The sequence below is a fragment of the Falco peregrinus genome, chromosome 10 (genome assembly GCF_023634155.1).
Source record: "Falco peregrinus isolate bFalPer1 chromosome 10, bFalPer1.pri, whole genome shotgun sequence".
NCBI classification, from domain to species: Eukaryota; Metazoa; Chordata; class Aves; order Falconiformes; family Falconidae; genus Falco; species Falco peregrinus.
This window is the reverse complement of record NC_073730.1, coordinates 14,052,457-14,071,619: the sequence shown is the minus strand read 5'-3', so window position 1 is coordinate 14,071,619 and position 19,163 is coordinate 14,052,457. Positions and strand designations below refer to the sequence as shown.

General features: G+C 37.2%; 1 protein-coding gene across 1 annotated transcript; it reads right to left on the bottom strand.

The window, feature by feature from the left end:
• Positions 1 to 257: 257 nt before the first annotated feature.
• VCAM1 (vascular cell adhesion molecule 1) lies at positions 258 to 8,404 on the bottom strand. The gene is made up of 8 exons (XM_027786527.2): positions 8,227 to 8,404; positions 7,229 to 7,507; positions 6,278 to 6,595; positions 5,371 to 5,643; positions 4,615 to 4,878; positions 3,910 to 4,176; positions 2,156 to 2,422; positions 258 to 935 (listed from the first exon to the last, which is right to left on the bottom strand). Exons 1-8 carry the CDS (start codon positions 8,288 to 8,290, stop codon positions 775 to 777), a joined length of 1,893 nt encoding a protein of 630 aa, XP_027642328.1. The 5' UTR covers positions 8,291 to 8,404; the 3' UTR covers positions 258 to 774.
• Positions 8,405 to 19,163: the final 10,759 nt, after the last annotated feature.

The window sequence follows — 19,163 nt, the reverse complement described above, 5'->3', positions numbered from 1 at the left end:
AGCGGGAATCTGTCAAGCATATTTAGCAGTAGCTTGTATTCTAAATGAAGGGTCTGATTTGGCTCATCATCAAATAACAGGATTCTGTCATTGATTTGAGAATGATTAAACCCTACAAAAATACCTCAGCTGTCCTAAGACTAACTAGTCTAACAATCTCAGACATCTTCTGAATAATATTTAAAATAAAGTGTTTCACAAATGAGCTTTGAGTTCTTAAATTAGTTTAAATTAATTAAAAATGCATAGCCTAGTGATTGTGTAACTTCATTGAAGGTACTGAGTTTATGGCAATGTGAGTGAAGAGAGAACATTTTCCAATAGTTACCACAAGCAGACAAATTCTATTAAAAACATTCACTTTGTAAAGTAATACAAAATAAAATATTATCATCTGATCAGCTCAAGTAATATTAGCTTATATCTTTGAATTAACAACATTTCTCTGTACAGCTGCAGTAAGACTAATTTTACAAACTGATATTCAGTTGAACATATAACACAAATTATACACTATGTACAAACCTAGTTCTCCAAGGAACTCTTTGTTCAGCATGCTTCAACACAGAAGTGATTTACCAATTTCTAGAACAGGATGCTAGCTTTCCTTTTAATTTAAATACTGAAGTACTTATCAAAACGTGAAAAAAAAATCCATTTGCTCTCAACATGGCAGTGTTCTTAAGTCACTTCCTTGTTACCATATGTTATAGAAGAGTAAAACCAGTCACAACAATAAATAACATTGCTAATTATGAACTTATATTCATGTGATCACACTTTCAGCCTGAATGCTTTTACAAGACTGTAGGATCCATTGATCTTTGCTTTTCTTGACACGTAGATTAAAATTGCAACTACAGGTACCGCTATTGCTGTTACACAGGAGAATGCAATAACCAGTGGTATCATTTGATCTGGTTTTTCCAGTCTTCCTGAAAATGGAGACAAAAGGGGGAAAAGTTGTGTAAAAAGTGATTGAAACAGATACGTGTATATTACTGTAAAAGCAGTGTTACTAATGACCTTTATTTGGAACATTATTTCTGTTTCCATACACAAAGCACATTTCAAAACACTTTCCTCATGCTTTTTTCTTTAGCAACTCCATATTAAACATTTTAATTCCTAGCCACTATCTTTGTCTTTAATTTGCTATGCGAGTTCAAACCCATTTAAAATCGACAATGAAGAATACCATGGAGCTCATGAAGAATACAAGAAGAATGCAATGTATTTTACCCAGCGCAGTGGTTTAACCCCAGCCAGCAACTAAATACCACGCAGCCACTCACTTAGTCCCCCACTCCAGTGGGACGGGGAGGAGAATCAGAAAAAGGTAAAACCCGTGGGTTGAGATAAGAACAGTTTGACAACAACAACAACTGTAATGGAGAGGGAGAGAGGGGAATAAAACCCAAGGGAAAAAAACTTCTCACTCACTCACTGACCGATGCCCAGCCAGTCCCCAAGCAGCGATCGCCCTCCCCCCAGTTTATACACGGAGCATGACGTTCTATGGTATGGAATATCCCCTTGGCTAGTTCGGGTCAGCTGTCCTGGCTGTCTTCCCTCCTGGCTCCTTGTGCACCTGCTCACTGGCAGAGCATGGGAAACTTGAAAAATCCTTCATTTAGAGTAAGCACTACTTAGCAAAAACTGAAATATCAGTGTGTCATCAACGTTATTCTCATGCTAAACCCAAAACACAGCACTGTACCAGCTACTAAGAAGAAAATTAACTATCCCATCCAAACCCAGGACACCCAGGAAACATCTGGGGACATTTCTACCTCCTGGAAACAATGCTTAAGAAGACCATGTTTTAAAAGCACAGTCTTTAGAGTTTTCTGTGGAACAGAACTTTCAGTTCACTGTTCATGCATGTGGACAGATGTACAGCCAGGATCCACCTTTCTCTGGCCCCATCCTTAAAGCTACCACACCAACTTGGGTAAGAGAGAAAACATCCATGCTGAAAGGAGGTTAAACACATCTTACTCTCACCAGCTGTTTTATTATTTGTTTCAATTTTTTGTGAGTTTTTTTAAGTATTGTTGTGCCAGGATCAGCCATGGACTAGTTGTGCTCACCTTGACACAAAATTCATTAGGAAGTATGAACAAAGTAAGTTTAAGGCAATAGAGTTACCTACCTACAACAGCTATCTCAATCTCTTTGATGTTGTTTCCAACCTCATTGAAAACATGAAGCAAATATCTGCCTGTATCATTCTTGGTGACATTGTAGAGTATAAATGTTCCATTCACTGATGGCAGAATAATTTCTTTCTCCTGATGGACTTTTTTCAGGACCATCTCTGACGGTGGGTTACTGTATGTGCTACACATAATAGTGACATTTTCTCCTTCTTTAACATTTTTTGATGGATATACTAACACAGTAATATTTTGGGGAGGAACTGAAAAGAAATACAATGTAGGATTTAGGAACAAACAGAAGCAAAAAACTCATGAGGTATCAGCAGCTTGTACACACAAAGTGCTAATCCAGTTAATGGATTCACTATAATAATTAAGCATGTAGCTTTAGACACTACTCTGTCACAGGCTATCCTTCACAAACTGCAGTCAACAGCAGCTGACTGAAAGAACATTTTATCAATTAATGGAGTATGTTGCTTCTCTTTTACATTATACGGAACCTTTCCTTATTTTAAGTTCACCGTCTGTTTATTTGAGTTCATAAAAGGACACAGACCAACAGACCCAGAGGCTGATGTCCTCTTTCAACAGAAGAGAAATAGAAAAGGCACAGGAAGGAGTCCTAGAATAACATTTTTTCACTAGGTTCCACAATTTTACATCCTGCTTTCAAAGGTGGAAGTGGAACTATGAAAAACTTTGAAGAAGCAATTATTTTGCACATCTGCCATTTTGGACAGAAGTTTTCATTAGCACTAAGATCCTACCACTTATGACAAGAACCTGTGCAACTGATCTCAGTTTTTTCAGACAATTCATTCTCAATAGAACTGAAGATGTCATTCTGTCTAAAACAAATCCTAATATTAACTCTCTACGTAGATATTTTAACTAACCTTTGACATAAAGTATTATGTGCTGAGACTGCTCTCCCAATTCATTAATGATATGCATTCATATGTTCCTGTGTCCTTTAGCTGAGCCCTATCTATAGTATATATGCCATGCACTGTTTCAAGGGTTGTGAACCCATCACCTATTCTCTTTCGGAGTACTCTGAACAGGGGTAATAGCCACAGATGTGCAAGAGATGGTAACACTTTCTCCTTGTATCACTGCACTTGAAGGGAAAACTGAAAATGTATTTTTTGGTGCAGCTGCAAAAATAATAAAGAATAAGGAAGAGAGATGGATTAGTGGCAGAAGTGATCCCTAAGTAAGACACTGTTACCGCGCAATAAACAGAAGTAGCAGGGCTAAAGCAGAGAAGTCTGCTTACAACTGAAAACTTTGTTATCACTGCATATAGGCTGAGGAATCAGCATTTAGTATAGCTTAAATGCAGCTTGCAAGAACAGGATAGAGAGTCGTAACTTAAAGGAGAGCCAAGGGGCTGTAATACAGTCCCTCCACAGAGGAGTTTCAGCATGTTCTTTCTGTTTGAAACTTTTGTATGCAGGTATCTGGATCCTTCACTGATACTTATTTGGAAGTACATACAGGCACTGCATAGCTTCTTTGCCTCATGTATACATTCGCCAATCTGAAGGAGTGATGGAAGCTATCTGTACTAAGGCAGACTTCACCTTTCTTTGTTTAAAGCTTCCCAAATGACTTAGTGACATTAAAGACACCTTTTAGCTTCATTGATGTCGAAGACAGAATTCCCCCATGCTTCACAGAATGAGATCTGGACCTAAAATACATAAAACGAAAAACTTGTGTTCTGTCTTGTTCTACTAACCTTGAACAAGTAATTTCACTGCTTTCTCTTCTTTGCCAAATTGGTTATAAGCTTCACATTCATAAAGACCCAGATCTTGACTTTTTATGTTCTGTATAGTTAAAATTTCATGTTTCAAAATTTTCTCAGACTCCCCAGTGGCCTTCTTTTTATTCCAAGAGATCACTGGAGCTGGATTACCAGAACTAGTACATTTCATCATCACAGTTTCTCCTTCTTTAACAGCAGTAGCAGGAATAACAGAGATCATTGTATTCCTCGGTCCATCTGAAAGAAAGAATCCTGTAGTTAATCATCATTGGATTTTTTAGAAATAGATCCAACATGTCTTACTGGATGCCAGGTTGTGAGCCTCCCGAAGTTAATTTCTTTTTTGTTCTTAGAATAAGAAGTAAAGGACACAGCATCAGAGCTTTCATACAAACTCTCTATAGCCTAAACATATTAACAAAGTACTTCTAACCAAGGATGTTAAGAAGGTAGATCAGTTTCTTGCTCATTCAGATCCTGACTTAAGGCTGTCATTACATGAAACATTTCCTGTCTTTGTTTTGCTCATCAGCACTGCTCCTTTCTTTGGGGAAGAACAGAGGACTATGCTTATTTTTTTTGTACTCATGGGGTTTTAGTTAGTTTGATTGTTACATTTAGCATTGAATTAATTAAGTATTTTTAAACTATTGGGAAAACATTACACATACTTACATTCCACATTAAGTGTTATTTCACTTTTACTTTTCCCAAACTTATTTTCTGCTACACATTCATAGTCTCCTCCATTTAGGAATGTCACAGGTCGAAGGAGAATTGTCCCCTCACTGTAAGACCCCATGTCTGCACCGTCAGACTTTCTCCTTAAAATAATCTTGGGAGGAGGGTTACTCTCAGCAAAGCATTGTATGGAAACATTTTCTCCTTCTTGAACTGTTGTAGAAGGCTCAATGGAGAGTTCTGCAACATCTGGAGCACCTGCATGACAAAAGAGAAGGCTGTTATACTATTGCAAAAGTACTAAAGGTGGAGAGGGTTTTAAGAAAGCAGGAATTGCTCGTCCAAGGATCTATTCCTTTTGGTTTTGGTCCCAGGCTACTAAATTCACTACTAATGACTAAAACTATTAGTTCAAAGGAGGAGATTGTGATGTCCCTGTGAAACTGCTACGTACGTTAGGATTTCAAGTGTCCCCGGCACCCCCCCTTTCTCAGATTCTTTTATCACTTTGAGTATTGCATTGCAGGAAATGTATAGAGGTATACGTGTGCAACAGTAGTACAGACAGAATTACTTAAAAATTAAGCATAGAAATGAAAAGCACAGCCCATGAAGAGCAGCAGTAAATTGAAAGCTAAATCCTGAATATATGACAAGGAAGGCAAATAATTTCGTAATTTTCACTGTTTCAGCATCCTCCATCTCAACAGGCAGCTGGATAATACAAGTTAAATTCAAGCAGACTTGTACCTTGTATAACAATGTCCACAGCTGCTGTCTCTGTTTTATTAGTTACCGGGTTAATTACTTCACAGATGTACAGTCCTGAATCAGTGAAACGGGCATAGGGAATAGAAAGGACATTGTTTTCTATCAGATGCTGAATGCTTTCATCAGCCAGATGTTTTCTCCAAACTACTTGTGGTGGTGGATTACTCTCAGTCACACAACTGAGTTTTAGAGGGTCTCCTTTCATTGGCAAGTTGCCTGGAGACACTGTAATGACAGTATTTTGTGGACCAACTGGAAGAGAACAGAAGAGAAATAAGGTCAGTAAGTTAACGAAGAACAACACGCACATCTTTAACACTTGCTTCTCTAGAGGTACATTTCACACAATACCAAGAAAAAATGAATAACGTGTATTCCAGTAACACAGTAGAACAATTTTTCCAGACTTGAGAAGACATTTATCTTGCAGCTTTGAAAGCCAAGCTAGTAAGCACACTAGCACAAGTAAGCTACTCTTACACTTGTCTCCCTGTTGTTTAGGGCTATAAACTTGGAACTGCTAAGTACACAATGGCAATTAAAAAAAAAAAAAGTATATCTGCATGCTGCCATTTTTCCTCTGGTCTTTACTTTCTGACTGAGCACCAGTGCCCAAGGTGGGAGAGTGAGACCAAGGTGAGAGAGCGAGAAATGTTACTAAAGCATTGCCTAACCTCTGTCATGAACAACAGCGAGTATGTAAGGACTCAGTGACTGTTACTGAATACAACAGAATTCAACTGAATACAATAGATTATCTACATAAATAATATAGATAAGAAGTGCAGATTATAAATGATTTCTAGGACACATTTTGTAAACCCATTCCATGAAAGTTAACATTAAACAGTACTTGGTGTGAAAGCCCTAGAATAAAAATACTTACAGTTTGCATTCAGTTTCTGAGAAGTTACTCTTTCTTTAGGTTCAAAGTCCATGCTATCAATTGGTAACTTGGCCACACAGGTGATCTCTTTCCCAATATCTTCAGCCGTGGGATTAAATGAGTATTTCACAATTTTGGTCTCTGTATTTTTTCTGTCATCATCATAAAAATTTGCCGTATGAATAACATGTTCCTCTTTCTTTAGAAGTACTTCCAGGTGATCAGAAGGATATACATCAGGAATTTTACAGACAACAGTGACTGGTTCTCCAGAAACTGAAGATGGGCTAATCTCAATTATAGGATCACTAGGGAAAGCTAAAAGAATAAAATCCATCCCTTTAGTCTAGCAGAGATGAGCTCTAGTGTCAACATAAGAGGCATGCAGAACATGACATTATATCAACTCTATCACAAGACATATCTTGATATGGAGACATACAGGTCTTTTATAAGTGGTTCATACACAAACAGGAATTATATTTGTACAGTTGTTGAAATATGATCGCAAATGATCTAGTAAGATCCAGCAAGGACCTAGGCAATGATATAGCTGCCTAAATGAAGGCATCCAGAGCAATCCCTACACTGGTGGTATCCTGTCTTCTGTGTTAGTAGGTTTTGGCATCTGAATCATTCTGCTGCAAACCGCAAAGGTTTTGATTATTTTTTTCCAGCTCTATGAATGTTTTGGGGAGTCTATGTTTTGGCTTTCAAATATTAGCAAGAACAAGAATAAGTAAGACCAGTATGTACTACCTTCAGTGCAGAAAGGGCCTGAGAAAGAGTCCTGAACAGACAGGTAAAGGAATCTTATGAGGAAGTATATGTTGAGCTACAGCAGACGCGTTATCCCAGCACTATCAGTTAACTACCAGTGATAATATCTAAAAACAATTACTGATTTTTTACAAGTGTGTACTACTTAGAGAATTTTACATTTTTACTTACAGTAAAGTTCAACTGTGATACTCTTCTCTTTTTTCTCTTTCTCACCACAGAAGACAGTACACAGATAATCATGAGAATTCACAATGCTAACTGGATTCATAGTCAAGGTAGAGTATGTCCTGTGGTTGTTCACTGTTCCTCCAAGGGGGCTGTCCATCTGGGTTCTCCAGGAAAAACTTGGCGATGCACAGTCAGTAGTATTGCATGTGAGTATGAGTGTTTCTCCAATCTGTGCAACAATTCTGTTAGCAGGTATAATCTCCATTTCAAAAGCTTTAACTACAATAGGGAGAACATACATAAACTCATATACATATAAAAATAAATAAATAAACATTTATTTTCCCATTTATTCTTACATTCTACTGTTACATGAGGTCATGGCTTGGCAAGTTTACAGTTGTGTGGAGGTTAAACTAATAAAGATCATAGTGGTTTATATCTCCAAAATACCCATAAACATGGTTATTTTTGTCAGAGATAATACAGACTTAGAAGACTAACTGGCAGTTCTCATCTATAAAGTGGCATAAACCCAATGCTGTCAGTGAAAATAAATGCATTGGCACAACATAACCTTTTATTACCAGGTGGATCTGGTTCCAAAATCTGTAACATTTGCAGGGAGGGGTGGCAAGTAAGATAGCAAGGACAACTGCAGAATCACTTTCAACAGGACATTTAGTACCAAACTTCACGGATACTGTCAGGGGTGACAGTAAGAATCAAACATGCAGTGATACACTGCAGTTGTGTCCCAGACTGTCTCTTAGCAAACTCAGTAAGAAAATGATTGCATCATTGCAGAGCACAGAAAAGCTCAAAGTAAATGTCAAAAAAAGCTTCCTGACATTTTGACAGAACTATTTAATTGACAGTTGTATTCACTGAAATGTAAAAGCAACTGGAACAAAGAAATAACGATCAAACAGTAAATTGTAGGTCAGTTTGCACTTAACAAAATTAAAAGCAAATAAAGCACACACACACCAACTTACCAGCCATTAACACATACAAAATTATTAGCACAGCTTGGCTTGTTCTTCCCATCTGCTTTACCATTTGTAATTGCTGTTACTAGGTAAAGCAAGTAAACCGAAAAGCCTTGCTTTCTGTTTTCTGTGAAGAAGCGCGGTGGGATCCTGCCGCTCGCAACAGTATGAGAACAGCTCCAGCGTGCTCTTTATAAAGGCTCTCCCGCCCCGAGGCGGAGCGGGGAATCCCCGGACGGGGCGATCCGGGCGGGGGGCCGGGATCCACGATCCACGATCCACCCCGGCCGTCCCGCCGCGCGCAGCGCCCTCTGCTGCTTTTCTCATCCAGAATTCAGCGCCCAGGAAACGGTACCGCTTGTAACGCCGTGCCTGCCAGCCTCAAAAAGACCGAGTCGAGGTCTGATCGTGCAAACAACTGATAAAACGAAAGAATGTGGGTAATTCCGAGGAACTGAATGGTACTATATCTCAGGCGGAAAAGTTATTCAAGTTTGCCTTCAGTGCAAATATTTTTCTAGAGCTGAGTCTTGAGAATACTTCTAAAAATGGTCAATTCTGTAAATAACTTTATCTAACTCAGAATTCCCTTTGGAAACCTTGCTACCATGTTACTCATGTTCCTAAGTATTTTTGATCCCTAAAAATGAAGAAATAAATCAGACGACAAAAGTCTGGAGATCCCACTTGATCAGTTTCAATCAGGTTCAGCCCATTCAGATGAACTGAATGAACTAGTTTTCCCAATTCCACTTTAAAAATGTATCTAAAATGTCCCTCTTTCAAGATGCTACTGATTATATGCATTACATTATTGATATGCCTCTCAGATCTCTTATGTCCTGTCTATTTGTAATTGAAGTACAGCAGATGATAATGCAACTGTGGGATTATTTTCACCACTTGGTTTCCAGTGGGTATACATATCCATTTTGTAATATTTCTGAGGACAACTATTACTGGCTAATATAGCAACAATGTTATGAAAAAAAGAATAATAATATTTTCAGTGTTTAATTTTCAACTGGGAAATACTATGAATGCAAAGAATGGATAAAGCTGTCAAACTCTCAATTGTTTATTTATTCAACTACTTGAGTAGTTTATATTGGTCAATTATGAATCACTAAATAAAAGCAGCATGAAATTCAAAACAAAACAAATTTTCGAAATGTCTCTGGCAAATTGTTTGTTATATATAGGTTTGGTCATTTGATGTCTGAAATATTGTCATCATATGGTATATTTTCTAAACAGCACAGATTCAAGTATCTAGTAAATGAGTAATAACTTGGAAAAAATAAAGTAATGATGCTGTAAATGCTAAAGAAATTTAATTGCTGAAAAGCTGGCACTACATCAACATAATACTTTTGAAGTCAGGCAGATTTTATGGTTAATAACCTAATGCTAACTCCAAAATACCATGTTCAGGAGAAAGTAGTACCTGAGGATACAAGGCTCCCGCTGGCCCACAGGCAGCATGTCTTCTTTGGGAACTATCTTTTTCTGCTTTCCTCCTGACTGCAGCTGCCCCTACTTTTGCATCCTCATCAAAAGGTAGCTGGACAGTACAAGCTGCTACAGAATCACACTAGCTAAAATATGAAGCATCAACTGCTTTTTCATACACTTGTGATAAACTCATAAATATAAAAGGGATGTAAAGACTGTGGGAAGATAAAATTGTGTTCTCAGGCAGATAGTATATCTTCAAATTAATAATAACTAATAATAACAATATTGATAAATATGAAAAAACTAAACAAGACAACGCAAGAATTACCCAGAATACAATAAAACAGGGAAATCTGAAGCACCTAGTGATGCCTAATGAAAAATCACTAAAGCTGAAATTCACTGAAACTGCCAGAGTGGATTCTCCCATAATATATTACTTTTATTGACATCACCACTGTTCTTGTCAGAGGAGGAAGAAAAAAAAATTTCTCGTAAGTCTCAGGAAATCCAATCAGAGTACCGTTCTGGAAGTACATTATCAAATCCAAGAATCCAAAATCTATCCAGACTAGGTAACAACATCTAGAGAATGTGATTTCACTTTACAGAGAAGGGTTTTGTTGAAGAAAGTGTGCTCTCTTAGTTAGATTGCAAATAAATACTTTTTAACCAGAAGCAGAGAGAAGCACGAAATGAAACTCTTATGCTTAAGTAATCACAGGCTAAGCTGAAGGAAAAAAAGGCAAAATTTCCCTGTTTCTGGGAAATCAGTTTCTAGACAGAAAAAGATACAAAGATAGGAGGCCATATCCGCATGCTGGAAAAATTGTAATCAGCTCTTTCATCAGATAACATGAAATAGGAAATAACTGATCCAGCTCTCACTAAATTATACTGGACAGCTGCCACTAACTTTACTGGAGTTGGATCCTTACCAGAGGGACTAACTATAGTGAGTGATCAGACAAATTTAACTCAGACAGTATAGATGAGAGCAGGGTTAGCCAACAAATATTAAAGTACAGAGATGCCAAGAAATTTTAAAAAGTCTTAAAATCTGATATTTAGCTAACTTCAAATGTGAGCCTTCTATATATTTTAAAAAGAATATATGCTTTATTGTTGACCCTGCTATCCTCACCATCAACCTGCAAATAGGAAAATGGGTATCAAGTTCGCTTTTTTTCAGAACTGGCTGTTCTGTCTGAAAACAATAGAGATCAGCTGACAAGTTTTAGCAGTTGACCTCAAAAGTTTAGACAACCTAGCTTTTTCTCCAAAAGGCACAGAAGAGAGCACTGGGGGTGAAAACAGAGGATGCATCTAGATTCACAGTGAGATCAAGTATTACAGGATCAACTAGAAGAGATCCTGACACATGCCGAGCATAATGAAGACTGGAATGTAAAAAGCATTACAAAACTATTACTAAAGGCAAAAGAGACTAAAAGAATTAAGCACTGGGATGTAAATATTTTCTGCAATGCATCTAGTAATCAAAAGAGACTTTTCTCAGGCTTTGGTGGACAAACAAAGATAAAACAATTGTGTGTGTCAGAAGGGAATTTGGAAATACTGAACACATCATTTTTGGCCTGGCATCAGAAAATACAAATGTCCTTCAGGAAACTGAAACTTACTTCAGATGTCCCTGGAATGTAAGAAAAGAAAACCATTTCAGGACTGTGCTAAGCATTTGCTTTAAGTCGTACTTTCTACAACCCTGCTAAATATCTATATAATAAACTTCAATTAATTTCCTCTATACCAAAGAGATAACTAGTTCTTGATACCTTGATGCACGTTATCCAAGATGTTAGTTAACCAACATTTCTAACTCTCTTCCTAGGTTCTTAATGTATTGCATTCTCTTGTAGAGCCTATAAGGGGAAAACTGAAAGGATAAAGCTCATGCAGAATTTGGTCTCTTAAAACCTTCACCACTGGTATTGTGATTTGTGGCCAAGGATCTACGGAGAAAAGGGCTAACCCTTCTCTTTTGGCAGAGGAGATTGAAAAAAAAAAAAGTTAGAAAGAAATTAATGTAATTTGACATTATGTTTTCTGCATCAGCAATAAAATGCTTATCTTGCATGTAGAGCCACCATTTGGCATTTCTGCTAAAAACACCGTGCTGGACTAGTAACATTTATACAGAGCCCCAACACAGAAACATATGCAATATTTATTACTAAGCATCTTTGTGTCCCATCAGCTTGAGAGGGCAGAATCCTTCTGTGGAAGGTATGGCACTAAGGTGAGAAGATGCAGCTAAGTCTGACTCAACAATTCTTCAGCCTTCAGATGACAGAGGTATTACAGTAAGTTCGTACTTATGTCCCCCATTCAAACTGCAGCCCTCACCCATCTCACATGAAATATCTCCTTGGGATGTGCACTGGACATCTAGAAAAGCCTCTTACAGAGTTTCTGATGCTTTATGGAAGCAGCTGGGATGAAGAGGTTTCACCCTATGCAAAGAATGTCTGACACCTCCACAGTACGATCATGTGTAGAGATTAAAAGCAAGATGAATGTGCAGTAACTCAAATGAGAACGATTCTCTGCATCAACAAAGAAGGAATGGCCTTTGGGCACCATATCCAAAGTAACACCTTCAATATGGTCATATCTTGATCAAATAGCCAAAAAACCATGAACCTGGAGGACATGTATGAATACAGCTGAATATATGCCTCATACAGCAGATAATGATTTGCCAGCCTCAAAATTTTCAGTTCTCAGCAACCTCAACAGCCTGCTATATGGATTATATACTGTCTTTCCTTTCTCAGTGCCAACCGGCTTTTTGCTTCCCAGAGCTTCCCTGACCCTTTGCTTTGCCTTACTCCCTCCACCTTCCTTCTCATCACCCGACAATAATACAACCTCTGTATAGCCCCCAAGAGGGGGAGGAGAGCATCACTGACTCCCTATAATTTTCATCTCTGGATGGGAAGGATGAGATACAGGCAGTTCTATTTAAAGGGTTGTGCCTGTTTCAGGAATTGTAACTTTGTTCCTAGCTACAAAAAGAACACCAACGCATTACCTTGTAACCCACATCACACCTTACAATTGTACTCCACATCTAACTTGTCATCTGTTGAAAAAAGGGAAAAAAGAAACAACTTAAGAAAGTTTTATCATCTGCTTCTTTCCCTTTTCTGGAATTTCTGAAATAGTGTATATAAAAATAAATGCATTTACTTCCTTCATGATCTTTCTCAGGCACCAGGTCCCCAGCTATGACACTTCCTGTTTGGTTAGTCTGCAGGCATCCAGAATCCACAAAAGATGCCAGATAAAATAATACACATGTACGATAACTTTCAAAGTCTACAAAATAGCTAATTTCTTGTTTTCTTCTATTCAGAGGCATTGTCTATTTCACTTCACGGAAAGAACAAGAAATTAATCTAAAAAAAAAGTAGAAGCCGCTATAGAAAAAAGTCCCAACTTTTTATCTTAGTCTCTTGTTGTTGGCAAAAAAAACCCAAGCTGTGGAAATCCCAAATCTTATTTCTAACGGAAAAAGAAGGTATAAATTTAGCGATGCTAGATCTAAAGGTGAAACTGAAATCCACATACTTAAGAGTGCCAAGTATTGTACCGTAAGTCAAACTCTATTAGTTTGGGTAGCTGAGCTTCCATTGTCTTCATAGTGACATATGTAAAAAAAGTTTCCCTTTTGAAATATTTTCCAGTGTAATCAAGAGCCAAATTCAAATATGAGCCTTGAGTATTCAAAATCTCTTGGGAATTTTGAAGTGAGAGCTCAGATCTACTTTTATTTTGAGCCAAATATACTGAGGCACGTCAAAGTCATTTGTTCTCACTAGATATATAGCTTTTCAGACAAAACTAATTTAAAATGGTCAGAGTAAAAAAATAAAGTGGGATTTGGGCCAAAGCGCAGATACTGGCTAAGACTTGAGATATGGCAAGATAAAGTAATCTGAAAACATTTAAAAGGAATATGACCAAGTTACTTAATTCCCCCAGTGCTCTATATGAAATTCCAGTACTACCAAATCCCATTTTGTATCTCATTAAGGCCAGAATTTCACATGATCAGATGAAGTTAATCAAGAAAATGGTGCACAACTTTCCAACCAAACGTTGTTACCATTCATCAGCAATTGCTCTGCAAGAAACCTGTAGATCCTTGACTATGGAAAAACGGAGATCGGTCATTTCTCACCTCCTTCCTGCTCTTCAGTCACAGGGTACATGTATGTCCCTATGGACCCAGACGAGAGCAAGGCCTGTAACAGACCATTCCACCTGAACAAATGCAGAACTTGGATTCTCCTAGACAGGCTACTAATAACTGCACTTGAAGGATAATTGATTATCCTTCAACGTGTCTATCACAGACTATATTCTTTATTCTCTTACAATGGTTCATAATCTGAAGAGCTGTGTTCAGCTCTATAGCTGTTAGTTTTGCTGCATTGCATTATATAAATGTTATCTTTGTAGTCCCACAGCGGACTGGCTCACAAACAGGTACAAATATTACACAGGTATCAGAAAAGAATTAAATGACTTAACACCGCATGCTTCAAGACTCATAATTCTTGAATCTTCCATGTGGGTGAGGATTACAAGGATTGCTCAATTTAAAAAACTGTTTTCTAAAGACACATAAAGAAATGTTTCTTTTATCTAGATATTGTCATTTTTCCCTCTCTGGAGGTGGACTGGAAGTTCTAAAGAAAACAACCCTCTAAATGGAAACAAGAAAGAATGAACTGATTTTTACTTCTGTCAAGCCAAAGTGACAAGTATCCAAGAGGAAGCATTTTGCAGTAGCAAAATACGTGTGTTTGTGTACATATACTAATAAACCGAGTGACACAGCCAGCTGCAAGTCTGTTAAGGATCTGGCACCTTTCCTTTAGTTCTTCGATGTGCTCTACCCTAAATCAACAGCATGCTGTTTTGTTACTTTGACTATTTCTTTTTCATTTTTTCTCCTCAAAGTTAAGTATCATCTAAGTACTTGCTTTGTTAACACTTTCATGGAAGGAATATGCTAATGTAGGAGTAGCTAAGTGATAAAAACCATGTGCAGCTGAGTTCTTCTAGACAAACGAGTAAGAACGATGTGAGTTGCTGGGATGAATTTTCCCTTTCAAGACAACTACTTGGCTAGGCATCAAAGCCCCAGTCGTTGTTGTCCGATATAGACAACTGAGCAAGAATGACTTTCACAGTTGTGTCACCCTCTATCATAAACCACGTTACTCTCTAGTGATAAGAGAAATAACTTGAGAAATGTGACGCGTGTTTGAAATTGCTGTCAGGCAGGACAAAGGTCTGTGCTGAATTAGCTAGAGAAATGTCTGACTTTCAACATTCCTGTGCTTCTGAGCCAAGGATCCTTCCTGAAATTTCACAGATTTATATGTGAGTACCAATTCATAAGGAACAGACAGTTTAATGACCCTTTTAATTGGATAAATTTTGCCTCTGTTGTCTTAATTTCTGACTATAATTAGCTCCACACATGAGGAACAGATATGAGCACCTCTCCCCCAACAGCTCAGCTCCAGACAAATGCTCTACCTCTATGGTTTTCTGGCTGAGGTTCTCTCACTCCTGCCTGGGTCAGACAACAGTGCACTGCTGCTAGGGCTTTCACTTGGAAGCTGGGACATCCTAACAGGAAAAAAAAAAATATCTGTGCAGCATAAGGAAGCCATGTAAATGCAGCACATGTGGTGTTGAATCCTTTTGTGGATCAAGGACCAAATCCAGTTAAATTTTGGTAGGCTCATGAGCTTGAGATTAGTCTTTCTTTGCGATGTCTTTCCGTATTCAGGATACCAAGTAGCATGATGGCTTGGTATCTGCAAGACCATCAGGATCAAGGCACAGGAATTTTCAGGAGCATGTCCAAGGGTGAAATCATTAAAATTTTGAGCAAATTATTTGCACTCAGTTTCCTAGATTATCTGAATGAATACAACACAGTTATCTCACACTGAAAAGCAATATTCCAGAAAGTCTGTATTATTGACCCACAGTGTTTGACATAAAAGTATCAACCTTTAAATGATTTATTGTTACATTTTATTACATTGATTCATCTGCTATGGTGCCAAGATCCAGATGCTGACTTTGCTTTTCTTGCATTTTCAGGTATTTTGTACCACGACTGCACTGAATTTTGTGGCATGAAGAGATGTTTATTCTATCTCTAAGGTCAGCATATGGATCCTGATGTAGTTTATGGCTTCAGAAAATGTGTTTGTACAAAGCAAATATATTCTACTAACAATTTAGTATCTCAGACAATTGAGTAAAAGTAATTTCCCTTTATCCTGCATATTGTGTTTACTAATTGGAATGTTTATATTTATTTATGCTTATATGCAATTTATTGATTGGAAAATTAATAAATAAAATTTATTTTAAAAGATGACTAGAAGGTGTTCACATTTAACGTAAAGGAGGACAAATTTTCAGGTGAAGTCTATAGTACAGAATGATTACAAGAATGAACAGAAATTTATCACAAGGTTAAAAAGTAAGCAGAGTGTTTAAAAATCCATAACTATCTAGAGGGAAAGTAAATACTAAATTAATCTGCACTATTTAGTAGTGCCTACTAGGACATCACATTACCGTTCTTATACAAGTGACAAGGATTGGTCAGTACACTTGAAAAAGACTATTAATTTAGACTAAAGCTGCATATTATTATAAAGATGAATAAATGATGAGTTTAAAATTTTGCATAATATGCTTTGTGAAATCGTTTCATTTTTTGAATTATGTGTAAATTTACCTTGATCTTTAATTTTATTAATCTTCTTTATAAAATTTAATGTTTTAATGAATGCATTTCATAGTATGATACTTGTCTATTTTCATCAGCACTTGTATTGTACAATATGCCATTTAACATTTACTAAAATGGATCCTTCCAATCCTTTTTTATATTACCAAAACTCAGACAACCAAGTTCAGTGCTTTGACGGACAGACACAATTATCTACTGGACTTGACTGGAATAGCACTTTTCTGGCACATAGCTATAAAGCAAATCATTGTGAATAACTGGAAATCCTGGCAGGATCTAGTCAGAAGAAATAGGACATAAAAACAAGCAAGAAGTCTTCTGTAATTTCTTTATGATCTCATAATAACCAAGTTATACCGATTGTAACAATTTCATACCTACTCTTTAAGGTCACTGAAGGTGAAACTCTATGGAAGCCTAACTTGATACGTGGTACAGAACTTCCAGTTTTATCTTGGCTGTAATTGCTCGCTGTGTCTCAAAAGATAAACGTCTCCATTATTCAGAGAGCTCTCTCAAGTACATGGAATGTCAAGAGCCTGGAGTGAAAGCAAGTATAGCTTGCATTGTCACATCTGGGTTTACAGCACACAGAAGTGTTTGGTAACAGTGGGAGCAGCTTTGTGCTCCCCAAATTAATACACAGTAAGTGCCCAAGAGCCCAAGGCAGCTTTAAAACCTTGAAAAGGAATGAAAACTACCATTCCTTCCAACATAACAGTACTTTACATGGAGAGAAATTTCACAGACTCTTCTCAGACAAATTTGCTACTCAGCTGAGAAATTTACTATTCAATGTAGGCATGAATGTCACACTACCATGTACTTTGTAAGGTTTCCAAGATCCACGCACTGAGAGGCTATTTGAGAGTAGTAAACCAAATTCCTATAAATATCCTGAGGTTTTGTTACTCTAAAACTTAAAACCTTTACTGACAAACCCCAGCTTATACTCAGGAATCACTTACAGTTGCTCCACAAAACACAGTAAATAATGCAAATAGATAAGAGAACAAAAAACAGAGAAAAAATGGAAAACAGGAAATGGCTATTAAGGAAAAAGCTTTTCCGGATACATTAAGACATTATGAAGTCTTAAGTCTTCAGTATCTCCCACATTTTAGGAAAAATGTTTTGTCTTCTCATGTAGTTCAAATGAAAGGACAAATGGTGCTACCACATACAGTTCAGATAGAAGAAAATATTATAGAGAATATTATTATAATCTTATTTTCACATATTATAAAACATATGACATGTTTTGGATTGGAGGTTACATTTTTTTATCTTCTTACACCAGAAGAAACCCTTTTCATCCATTAATTCTGCTGTGGCTCTTTCTCCCTTAAATTTAAAACTATTTGCTTGTGATGTCCTCCATCATATATTAAAATAAATGTGACTCTACACCAAAACTTTTGACATAAAGGTCTACTTTTGTAAGAGAAAGGTTTTCCCAGTTAATTCAATATTCCTCTGAAAAGTTCTAAGAAACAAGGAAAACAGGCCAGTGAATAGCTAGTTCCCCAGATCTCACTCGTCCTTCCATATTTACGGTATTTCTGAATTCAAATCCTGCTTGAACGTGCTCATCAGTGTATTTTTTATAAGGAGACAGAGATGGCATTATCCAGACTTTGACACATCACTGAGGTTTTAGTTTATCAAATTTAGATTTTTATCAAAATATATAAACACCTTCAATGGATCAATCAGAATTTTATAGAGCCAGAATCCCATCTCTGACAACAGCCAAAAGCAGATGGAAAGATAAAAGCCTGAGAATGGGGGAAGTGCGAGTGATACAGTTAAACAGGGACTCAGAAGGAGATGGTTTCTATGCTTTTAGTCTGTGTTTTTGAGAGCATGATTTAGTAACAAGAAAAATCCTATGAGCAAATGGAAAGAAAGTTGAGAAATGTCTAAGAGATTTGGAAATACAAATCTACTGACTGTATTCCTAAAGCTCGTAGCCTTTGACATGCCTCTAGAGGTAAGTTTTCTGTAAGTTAATCATGTCACCTTCTTACTTAGGAATTCATCCTGGCCTAATCTAAAACCCAATGGACTCAAACAGGGCATCTGACAGAGATACCATGAGACTTTGCATTGTCCCCTTCAGCTATGTAATGACTTATTAATTAACATTGAAAACATCACATTTACTACCACTTAATACTGGAATGACTGAAAGACTAAAGAGCTACTTTGCTGCCAAGGACCTGTGCGACTGAAGTAATGAGGATCAAAATTCTTAAGTACTTTATAGGCAACTTTCAGCTATGACAGGCCACTCAGCCTGTCAACTCAAGCACAATGCATGGCTGTAGTTCAGAAGGCTGTCTTTGCCATAGGACAGAAGTTTGCAAACTTCATCACAAAGAATAAACATCTTTAGATAAAGAGTGAAAGTTGGCTTTCCGACACAACTTGAAAATACATGTCAAAACTGACCTCATAATACAAAGAGGTTTCAAAGAAAACACACAAAATAGCAAATCTCTAATGCATGTAGTTAAAATCACCTTATTTTCTGATGTGTTTCTTTCCACTCTCCTCTTGGGAGAAAATTGGCATTTACCATTTTAGTAGCACCTATTACCACTCTTTCAACATTCCTCAGTTTTAGCAGAAGCATCTCTACCTTCTCAAAACATGCAATAGATGT

Bases quoted from the DNA above. Each gene is read 5' to 3' on its own strand.
- VCAM1 (XM_027786527.2), bottom strand. From the start codon at position 8,290: ATGGTAAAGCAGATGGGAAGAACAAGCCAAGCTGTGCTAATAATTTTG. The intron at 7,508-8,226 runs GTAAGTTGGTGT...TCCCTATTGTAG, and splicing joins TTTGTATGTGTTAATGGCTG to TTAAAGCTTTTGAAATGGAG. The intron at 2,423-3,909 runs GTTAGTAGAACA...ATTTCTTTTCAG, and splicing joins AGTGAAATTACTTGTTCAAG to TTCCTCCCCAAAATATTACT.